At 37.9% G+C, this 12350-nt stretch overlaps 1 protein-coding gene across 1 annotated transcript; it reads left to right on the forward strand.

The window, feature by feature from the left end:
• Positions 1-6561: 6561 nt before the first annotated feature.
• On the forward strand, positions 6562-7089 carry LOC140830176 (uncharacterized). The gene has a single exon (XM_073193461.1). The coding sequence runs from the start codon at positions 6562-6564 to the stop codon at positions 7087-7089; it is 528 nt and encodes a 175-aa protein (XP_073049562.1).
• Positions 7090-12350: the final 5261 nt, after the last annotated feature.

Here is a 12350-nt window from a genome sequence, read left to right on the forward strand (position 1 = left end):
GGTTGCGGTACAGATTGAGCCCCGAATTAATTTCTCGGATTAAGGAGGCACAAAAGACTGATGCACAAATTCTGAAATCCAGACAATTGGTCCTCAATGGCCACAAATCAGGATTTGAAATAGTTGTCACTCCAGTTTTGGTGGAAAAGAATGAAGGAAAGACATATCTGAACTTCGTTTCTAGATGTCTCTCACATGTCAACAAGTCAAAGCTGAGAGGAAGAAAACCCGGAGGACTCCTTCGAAGTCTCGAAATTCCGAAATGGAATTGGGAGCATATTGCAATGGATTTTGTTACTCATTACCTCGTTCTTCAAGAGGATGTGATTCTATATGGGTTATAGTGGATCGCCTATCAAAATCTGCACATTTTATTCCGTACGAAAGGACATACACTTATAGCAAAATGGCTCGTCTCTATATTGACAATATGATGAGACTTCATGGAATTCCTGTCACCATTGTTTCTGATAGAGACCCCCAGATTTACTTCGAAATTTTGGGGAAGTTTTCAAGAAGCATTAGGTTCAAGATTGGCTATGAGTACTGCATATCACCCACAAACTGACGGTCAGTCTGAACGAACTATTCAAACTCTTGAAGATATGCTTTGCGCTGTTATTATGGATTTTCATGTTGGATGGCAAGATGCTTTATCACTTGTAGAATTCTCATACAATAACAGTTTCCAACGTAGTATTGGAATGACACCATTTGAAGCCTTATATGGAAGAAAATGTCGATCACCATTATTTTGGGATGAGATAGGTGAAAAGAAACTGACTGGGCCAGAAATAATACAAGAAATGAACGATAAAATCCATTTGATCAGAAAACGAATAAAATCTGCTCAAGACCGACAAGCTAGTTATGCGGACCGGCGACGAAGGCCGCTTGAATTCAACAAAGGAGATCGAGTATTTTAAAAATTTCACCATTTAGAGGAACAGTTCGATTCGGCATGAAAGGAAAATTATCGCCACGCTACATTGGTCCATACGAAATTCTAGAACGTGTGGGAAGTTTGGAATATCGGTTGGCATTACCACCTGCATTATCAAAAATTCATAACGTGTTTCACGTTTCCATGCTACGGAAATATGAACCCGATCCAAATCATGTTCTGCCGCCGGATGAAGTTGAATTAGACCCGACACTAGCATATGTCGAGCAACCAATTTGTATTTTGGATCAGAAAGAAAAAGTTTTGCGTAACAAAACAATTCCCCTGGTACGTGTTCAATGGTCTCGTCATGGAGTAGAAGAGTCTACTTGGGAATTAGAGAGTCAAATGCGCCAATTATATCCTCAGTTGTTCAACTAGGTATGAATTTCATTATTATTATACATGGTCGTAGCATTATTACCATTTCGATTTCGGGACGAAATCTATTTAAGGGGAGGATGAGTGTAAGGCCCTAAAATTTATTGTTAATCACATCAAGAAAATAAATAAAAATTTAGGAAACTAGAATATATATATATATATATATATATATATATATATATATACACACACACGTGCATACACATATATATAGCATATTATATATGGATGAAGTGGATACACATAGCCAATAACTAAAAAAATGAATTTTATATTAAAAAAAATAATAAAATAAAATAAAATAAAATATTATTTTTATTATTTTAATAGACGACCCTACAAAACTCAAGGGGACAAATGATATATAATATTATATTAAGAGGTGAAATAGTGAAAAATAAATTCTTGTACGTGTAAAAAGAAAGCAACTTGCCATTTCAATCATTTCATGGATAATCTTACTAAGGAAGGAAGAAGCCTCTATAAATAGAAGGGAGGAAAGGCTTTTCTATGATAGAACCGAACCCTTCAAAAAATAATAATAATAAAAAATAACAAAGTGAAACAACTCTCCAACCTTATTGGAAGCTCTCGGAGAAGGTATGAATTATTCCATTACTTGTATTTTAGCTACTTTAAGGATATGATATATTTAGATATTACGTGAATGAGCCAAAAGTACAATCTAATATGTATAATAACTATAAACTTTTGTTTCATGTAGGTGTTTAAAATTTAGTATTAGTTATATACATGTATGGATACATACATACATATATATATATATATATATATATTATATATATATAATATATATATATATATATATATATATATATATATATATATATATATGAAAGATGATTTGAAGATTTTAAAAATATTTACTACTAAAATATGGGGTTTTAGTTTTTGTTGATTTGGAATTTGAGGACTAAAATAACATAAAATGGAGTCTTAATGCTTACAAGATCAATTTTTTTATATGAAGTATTTTGATTTTATAAACTCTACGTTGCAAATAATTAGTATTGTTTTCATTCCATTTTAGAATGTTACTTATATGCAGTAAGTAAGAAATCCCCAAAAGTACAATGGTAAAATAGATATAATTGAAAATAGTAAGACTATAATAAATATGAATAGATTTCAATTGAGTTGAGAATGAATAATAATAATCATGAACATTTATTTTCTGTGATTTAATAAATTGAATTTCATGACTAATTTGCAAGGCTATAACAGTATATAGTAAATACAATTTGGAATTTATGAATTACAAAAATTTACTGAATATCAAGTTTAATTAGATGAATCAAAAGAGTTTTGGTTAAAGTTGTTTGAATTGAAATTGTATCAAATTATTTAACGTTCTAGAGTTAACCAAGTAGATGGAGTTAAAAATTTATCAATTATTTTCTATATAATAGATCAAGGATTTTACGAAGCTAAATTTCACTCGTTGAAATAAATTCATAACAAGGTATGTTACTACCAGGGTAATATACAACAGGTACTCGTAAAATTTGATATTTGTTGAATTTTGATTATTTGTCTACATGAATTATTTGTGTATTACATAAACATCGATGCGCGAAAATAAAATATATTTTACACACATGTATTTTATGTATATATATGTAGCATCGATGCATGACACGACATTGCATTTCATTTCGAACCTCGATCCTATTGATGACCTTTTTGATATTTTGTGTGTATGATCGAGGTGATATATTTGGGATGATACGGAGCTGCAACTAGCCCGGGAGATGTTGTAGGCTGATAAGGTGCAGTATGTCTGTAGTCCCTGGCGAGCTGACCGGCACACGGTAGTAGACTGGTGGAGGAGTGGTCACTACGGCAGTGTAGCTGAGCCTTGCCTGTTGCTCGAGCTATTGTTACGCTGCATTTACCGATTGTGCAGTTTTCATTATTCTGTTTACCCTGCATGTGGATATACCCGATCATGCATTGCATCGGCATATCATTTATTACAGTGCATGTTGTTTTTATTTCGGTTTTAATATACTGGGTTATTACTCACCCCCTCGGGGGCGGTTATCTTCTATGTGTGGTTGATAATCAGGGCAACATGGCATCCATCGTACTTCTGAGTGAGGAGCCGTATGAGGAAAGCACTTATACTATCATGTTCATTGATGGAGCATTAGCACTAGTAGAGGAGATCTTTTACGATTGCCCTGGGTTGATGTTAGTGATGGGGACAGACCCCATTTTATCATACTTCTCAGTAAGGGTGACTTGGTCAGTATACGTGCCGATTCAGATGCTGTGAGGGAGGAGCTAAAATAAAGATGCACAAATATATATATATATATATATATATATATATATATATATAATTAGGCTCGGTATATTTTGTTATGTAATATTTATTCGAGCACTAATATGTAAAATGGTATGACGTTGAACTAATCAGGGATGATATGCGTTTTTGTTAAAGACAAACATTAACAATATAAATATTTATATGAATTTAGTAAACATGTTAATTTCAGTGTCTCAGCTAATAATTATACGTATTATATTTTTATACTATATAATACTGAATATCTTTTGAAACGAACTGTCTGGGCCCGCGTTGACATTAAATTTTAAAATTTCATTCTCCACTGCAGAGTTAAAACGGTAATTAAATAAAATAATTCATGATAAATATCGTTGAGAGTCGAGGGACCCACAAAATTTGGGTAAAATTTGGATAATACCAGGCTTAAAATTGAAAGGAGATGCATCTGGTGGAAAAACTAGACATGAAGATGCACTAGTACGTGTAAGATTCATGTGATCTCTAAGTGTTTTTCGCCTATCATGATCATGTTGAGATTGAATTTCATCTTTATTTTCCTGGATGGGTTCTTCCGCTATGTTTTGTAAAAATAAAGGGTTATTTCGTGTAAAGCTTGAGATTATTAGTCTTCATTGATGTGATATTCGAAGATATGAGAATGCATGACATGTAATGAGAAGCACTAGATTTATTATTCTTAATTGAGGTGATAGACGAAGATATGAGTATGCATGACTATGCATGACATGTAATGAGAGGCACTAATTGAGATAAGATTATGAAATGTGTAAGAAATAAAGACCGCACCCGCGCCTATACATAGACCGCCCCTGCGGTTATTTAATTCTGAAATTTTGAAGGAAATGCCGAAGGGACACCGCACCCGCGGTCCAAGAAGGAGTGCACCCGCGGTAGATGGCCAGTAGGGTGGGAAAGTTTATACGAACTCGGACCGCACCCGCGGTCTGAAGATGAACGGACCCGCGGTCGACTTTTATGAATTTTTGAGAGGCATGCCGAAGCTTGAGCGCACCCGCACTGATGAAGCTACCGCATCCGCGGTCATACGTGTTTATTGAAAAATAAACCATGTGTCTTTAGCCATGCAAATATATGTTGTGTCTTCTTCTCCTTCCATTTGAGAAGCTGAAAACCGAGAAGAAGCCTGGGAGAATGTCAATGGTTCTTTTATCTTAGAATTGAGCTTAAGCAAGATTTATTCATCCAAACTTAAATTCGAGACCAGATTTGGGTTCCTCTTGACAAGGGCTTCAAAAGGGTATATTTTTTATATCTTTTAAACATGTTTTGAAGTTGACATGTTGGGGAAATTCTGATATGTTTATGGTTATATGTTCTTGAGATTATAAATGTCGTAGAATCGTAAACGGATCAATCATCTGAGGTCGTATGCGATTCGTATGAAATTCCAGCTTATATGTTGGTATACCGATTTTGAGATGAGGGTGAATATATGGTGATGGTTATGAGTTGATTATTATAGATTATCATTGTTGAGTTGATTGGTATTAAGAAATCACGCCGTTATGCCGACGAATTGTATTGAGATTGAATAATGAATTGTACAAGACTTGCTTTGAGTTGTATCTTGATAGATTATATCTAAACATTGCCATTTCAGATTTGATTGACAGATTTGATATTCGACTTCGAGACCTCGACTGATTCCAACGACAAGAAGGTATAATTCATGTGACTTTGGGGAGATATAACTCAAATGAGATTCAATTTGAGTTTCCCAACAAAATCACATACTAGAATAATTGCTTATCTTTTGATATGATTATAATTTGTTTATAGATTTATATTCTAATCTTTTGATATGATGATGCATTTATAGATTTATACTCATGCATCTAAGATAGGAGAGTCATTGGCAGATTTGCCAACTTCTAGATGTTCGGTGTATCGACACATAGGAGCAGACTTCCTCCGATTGTAGACATTCGATACAGACATGACCGAAGTCTATGAATAAGACGTACCGTCACCCCGATTGGGAGGGTAGGTGACAGACAGTGACGTCTTATTCAAAACGGGATCCCTAGAGTTAGAGTTGAGTCGAGTCGAGTCAAGACATGATTTGATTTGAATTGCATGCTTATATATAGATTGGTTTCATAGACTATGGAGCCCATTTTTATTGCTTTCATGCATGATTTATGATTATGTATTAGCATGTATACATGTTTTATACTGGGATTTGTTCTCACCGGAGTTTCCGGCTGTTGTTATGTCTGTATGTGTGCATAACAACAGGGGGGCAGGATCTGGGTCACGACGGAGATGAGATCGAGATAGCGTGGTGACTTCGGGCGCAGAAGATCACTAGTGGTTTCATATTAGACTTGTACTACTTGTAGATTGTAGTTGTATGAAACACTAGTTTGGATGAATGTACTAGAATAAGACTTGTATATATGTTTGTCGAAATAAAATATATAACTCTCTTGTGCTTGAGTTATATGCATTTGAATTAATGTTAAAAAGAAAAATTTTGACCCGCATTTTTGAATAAAGATCCGATTAATCACGAAAAGAACTGAGTTAGAGCCCGGGTCCCCACAACAGGTGGTATCAGAGCAGTAGGTTCTGTAGACTGAGATAGAATAGAATGAGCGGGGTAGAGGAGTCTTCTTCCTTGTTTTTGATGTGCTAGCATGATTTATTGCTTTCCCTATTACATGTTGTATTGTTATCCGAATTGATTTACAGCATGTATTTATAAAGACTGAATCAGAACCGATTCTGGATCAGAGGTATATGATCAGAGGGGGACTGAGACAGATTGTATATAGACTGTGTACTAATTTTTTTACAATCAGATTTGCCGCCTAGAAGAATATCACAACCGGCTGCAAGTCAAGTGCTAGAACAGGGTAGTACGTCGGGTACTCAGATGGACGTTACGGCTACACCTATGGAAACATTATTGAAGAGGTTCCAGTCTTTCCGACCACCGACTCTAAGAGGGAAAGAAAATGCAGTGGATTGTGAGAGATGGCTCGACGATGTAGAGATGTTATTTGAATCTCTTGCGTATACAGATGAACGAAGAGTGAAACTTATTGGACATCAGTTGCAAGAAGTAGCGAAGAGTTGGTGGCTTACAACAAAACGAGCATTGGAGCATAGAGGTATTGATATTACCTGGAAAGTATTTAAAGATGAATTTTATCAACGTTTCTTTCCAGTGTCATATCCAAAGGATAAAGGGGCAGAATTTGCAAATCTACGACAAGGGCAATTGAACATTGAAGAATATTTTGCCAAGTTTTCTTCCTTTCTTCGGTTTGCACCCCACGTGGCAGGAAATGATGAAGCGGTCGCCGATCAGTTCATCAATGGTTTAAATCCTGACATCTTCACTTTGGTGAACACGGGACGACCCAATACCTTTTCTGATGCACTGAACAGAGCGAAATGAGCAGAGGTTGGCTTGATTAGGCAGCGAGGGGCTTCCTACAGTGCTCAGAGTGAGAGACCGCCACAGCCCACCGCCCAGCTTCCACCACCTCCTCCTCGATTTGATAGTGGAAGTAGTAGTAGTGGCAAGAAGGATTTTCTGAACGCAAAGGGCATACAGTTTAAGAAGTCAGGGAGCAGTTCGTCGAGCTCTAGTGGGTCAAGACAGAGAGGTCCTAGCCAGAGTGCGGAGTACACAGGTGTGTATTGCAATTCTTGTGGAGGTAGACATGCCACTGAGCAGTGTCATGGTGTGACAGGTCGCTGTAACATCTGTAGACAGCAGGGACACTTTGCCAGAGTTTGTCCCCAGAGAAGTGCACAGCGATCCGAGAGTGCAGGGTTGTCTGCATCAGTGCCTCAGATTGAGAGACAGACATCTGTACATTCATTCCAGCCACCATCTGCACAATCCCAGCAGAGACCAAGAGGTAGCCAGACAGTGAGCCAACCTCCTAGACAGCAGGCTCGAGTGTTCGCGCTGACAGAGAAGCAGGCACAGGATGCGCCAGACGATGTGATTGCAGATAACTGTTTTCTTTGCGGTTATCCTGCATATGTGTTGATAGACACAGGTGCATCCCATACATTCATTTCTGAGCATTTTGCATTGACACATGCATTGCCTGTCGAATCATTGTCTACTGTAGTGTCTATTTCTTCTCTGTTGGGAAGTGGTCTGATATCTGTGACTTCAGTTAGACATTGTATACTACAGTTTGAGGGGCATGAGATCTATTTAGAATGTGTTATACTTGGCTTATCTGATTTTGATTGTATAGTGGGTATCGATATGTTAACCAAGTACAGAGCCACCGTAGACTGTTTTCACAAGATTGTCAGATTCAGACCGGAAATGACAGAAGAATGGAAATTCTATGGTAAGGGTTTCAGATCTCGGATTCCCTTAGTGTCTGCTCTGACTATGAGTAGATTGTTTTAGAAAGGAGCAGAAGGGTTCCTTGTCTATTCTGTAGATCTACAGAAATCGAGCCCGGCATTGGCAGATTTGCCAGTAGTACGGGAGTTTGCAGATGTATTTCCTGATGAGATTCCAGGGTTACCTCCAGCTCAAGAGGTAGATTTTAGCATTGATCATATTCCAGGTACCGTTCCTATTTCGAGAGCTCCGTATAGGATGGAGCCGATAGAGTTGAAAGAATTGAAAGCACAGCTAGAAGATCTTCTGGTCAAGGGATATATCAGACCTAGTGTATCTCCTTGGGGCGCACCAGTGCTATTTGTGCGAAAGAAAGATGGCTCGATGCGATTATGTATAGATTACCGGCAATTAAACAAAGCAACGGTGAAGAATAAATATCCATTGCCGCGTATCGACGATTTATTTGATCAGTTACAAGGATCATCTGTCTAATCTAAACTTGATTTACGGTCGGGATATCACCATCTCAGAGTTCGAGATGTTGATATACCGAAGACAACATTCCGAACCAGGTATGGAAATTACGAATTTATTGTCATGCCTTTTGGTTTAACGAATGCTCCGGCAGTGTTTATGGGGTTGACGAACCGTGTCTTTCAGAGGTACTTGGATGAGTTTGTGATTGTTTTTATTGATGATATCTTGGTTTATTCTAAGAATCTGAATGAGCATGCCGATCATTTGAGAATTGTGTTGCAAACGTTGAGAAATGAAAGATTGTATGCTAAACTGTCAAAGTGTGAGTTTTGGCTGAGATATGTTGTCTTCTTGGGTCATGTCATATCTGGAGACGGTATTTCTGTGGATCCAAGTAAAGTTGATGCTGTGATCAGTTGGCTGAGACCGACTTCTGTACCAGAGATACGCAGTTTCATGGGTCTGGCAGGGTACTATCGATGATTCATTAAAGATTTCTCCAGCATTGCGAAACCGATTACCCAGTTGACACAGAAGAATGCGCCGTTTGTGTGGTCTGAGGATTGTGAGTCTAGCTTCCTAGAATTGAAGAAGAGGTTGACCAGTGCTCCAGTATTGACGTACCTTCAGGTACTGGTGAGTTCGTTGTATATTGTGACGCATCTCACAGAGGGTTAGGATGTGTTCTTATGCAGCGAGATCATGTGATCGCATACGCCTCGAGACAGTTAAAGCCACACGAGACTCGATACCCAATTCATGATCTTGAATTGGCGGCTATCGTTTTTGCATTGAAGATTTGGCGTCATTATCTATATGGCGAGAAATTTGAGATTTACTCGGATCACAAAAGCCTGAAGTACCTGTTTCCTCAGTCAGAATTGATTATGAGGCAGCGTAGATGGTTGGATCTATTGAAAGATTTTGATTGCGAGATCAAATACTATCCAGGGAAGTCAAATGCAGCAGCAAATGCTTTGAGTCGAAAGGTATGTTCTCTATCCTTATCGACGATAGGTGTCTCGAATTTAGTTGAAAATTGTTGTTTGTCTAGATTAGCATTTGACACAGATAGTAGACCACTACGACTTGCTACGATTCGAGTTGAACCAGATTTGATTTGAAGAATCAAAGAAGCCCAAAGAATTGATCAGAATATTCAGAAATCGATTCAGATGGTCTGATCAGGGCATTTATCAGAATATCAGGTACATGATCATGTTTTGTACGTGAATAACCGTCTTGTAGTGCCAGATGTTTCAGACTTGAGACATCAGATTTTGTCAGAAGCGCACTGTAGTCGGTTTAGCATCCATCCTGGTGGCAGACAGATGTACAATGACCTAAAGAAACAATTCTGATGGAAACAGATGAAGTCAGATATTGCAGAATTTGTGTCTAAGTGCTTAAATTGCCAACAGGTGAAAGCTGAAAGAAAGAAGCCCGGAGGTTTAATTCAGAGTTTATTTATTCCTGAATGGAAATGGGATCACATTTCCATGGATTTCGTGACGAAGTTACCTCGATCATCCCGGGGCTGTGATGCGATTTGGGTCATTATCGACAGATTGACCAAATCGGCTTGTTTTATTCCGTACAGAATGACGTACCGACATGATCAGATGGCAGAGATATATGTCAGAGAGGTAGTTAGATTACATGGTGTGCCGAAGTCTATTGTATCAGACCGCGATCCTCGATTCACTTCACACTTCTGGCACAGTTTGCAGCAGGCTTTAGGTACGACATTGCACCTGAGTACTGCCTATCATCCTCAGACAGACGGACAGTCAGAGCGGACTATCCAGACCTTAGAGGATATGTTGAGAGCTGTAGTGCTAGACTTTGGCACTAGGTTGCAAGATTCACTACCTTTGTGTGAATTCTCGTACAACAACAGCTATCAGACAAGTATCGAAATGACACCGTTTGAAGCTTTGTATGGCAAGAAGTGCATATATCCGTTATACTGGGATGATATATCTGAGGTACCAGAACTTGGGCCTGATATGATTCGAGAAATGACTGAGAAAGTAAAGATAATTCAGAAGAGGATGAAGACGGCACAGGATAGACAAGCCAAGTATGCCAATATCAGACGTAGACCGCTAGTATTTGAACCGAGAGACAGAGTATTTTTGAAGATTTCCCCTTTCAGAGGCGTTGTCATATTTGGCAAACGCGGGAAATTGTCTCCGAGATACATTGGTCCTTACGAGATTTTGGAGAAAATTGGCGATCGAGCGTATCGACTTGCTCTTCCTCCTTCTCTTTCTGGGATACATGACGTTTTTCATCTATCGATGTTGCGTAGATATATGCCAGATATTTCTCATGTCATTCAGCCTGACGAAGTTGAGCTTGATCAGACATTGAGTTATGTCGAACAACCGATACAGATTCTTGATCGGAAAGAGAAGCAGCTCAGAACGAAGACTATTCCTCTTGTGAAAGTTTAGTGGAGTCGTCATGGCACTGAAGAAACGACTTGGAAAACAGAATCAGAGATGAGACATCGATATCCACAGTTATTTCGATGATGTAAGTATTTATTCAGTTTTGATTATATTGCCTCATATACTTGCATTGATAGAATTACCTGCAATTTCGAGGACAAAATCATTTCTTAGAAGGGGAGAAATGTAAGGCTTGAGATTATTAGTCTTCATTGATGTGATATTAGAAGATATGAGAATGCATGACATGTAATGAGAAGCACTAGATTTATTAGTCTTCATTGAGGTGATAGACGAAGATATGATATACATGACTATGCATGACACGTAATGAGAGGCACTAATTGAGATGAGATTATGAAATGTGTAAGAAATAAAGACCGCACCCGCGCCTATACATAGACCGCCCCTGTGGTTACTTAATTCTGAAATTTTGAAGGAAATGCCGAAGGGACACCGCACCCACGGTCCAAGAAGGAGTGCACCCGCGGTAGATGGCCAGTAGGGTGGGAAATTTTATATGAACTCGGACCACACCCGCGGTCTGAAGATGAACGCACCCGCGGTCGACTTTTATGAATTTTTGAGAGGCATGCCGAAGCTTGAGCGCACTTGCACTGATGAAGCTACCGCATCCGCGGTCATACGTGTTTATTTAAAAATAAACCATGTGTATTTAGCCATGCAAATATATGTTGTGTCTTCTTATCCTTCCATTTGAGAAGCTGAAAACAGAGAAGAAGCCTGGGAGAATGTCAATGGTTCTTTTATCTTAGAATTGAGCTTAAGCAAGATTTATTCATCCAAACTTAAATTCGAGATCAGATTTGGGTTCCTCTTGACAAGGGCTTCAAAAAGGTATATTTTCTACATCTTTTCAACACGTTTTGAAGTTGACATGTTGGGGAAATTCTGATATGTTTATGATTATATGTTCTTGAGATTATAAATGTCGTAGAATCGTAAACGGATCAATCATCTGAGGTCATACGCGATTTGTATGAAATTCCAGCTTATATGTATATGAGGGTATACCGATTTTGAGATGAGGGTGCATATATGGTGATGGTTATGAGTTGATTATTATAGATTATCATTGTTGAGTTGATTGGTATTAAGAAATCACGCCTTTATGCCGACGAATTGTATTGAGATTGAATAATGAATTGTACAAGACTTGCTTTGAGTTGTATCTTGATAGATTATATCTAAACATTGCCATTTCAGATTTGATTGACAGATTTGATATTCGACTTCAAGACCTCGACTGATTCCAACGAAAAGAAGGTATAATTCATGTGACTTTGGGGAGATATAACTCAAATGAGATTCAATTTGAGTTTCCCAACAAAATCACATACTAGAATAGTTGTTTATCTTTTGATATGATTATGATTTGTTTATAGA

The sequence above is a fragment of the Primulina eburnea genome, chromosome 4 (assembly GCF_022965805.1).
Source record: "Primulina eburnea isolate SZY01 chromosome 4, ASM2296580v1, whole genome shotgun sequence".
Lineage (NCBI taxonomy): Eukaryota > Viridiplantae > Streptophyta > Magnoliopsida > Lamiales > Gesneriaceae > Primulina > Primulina eburnea.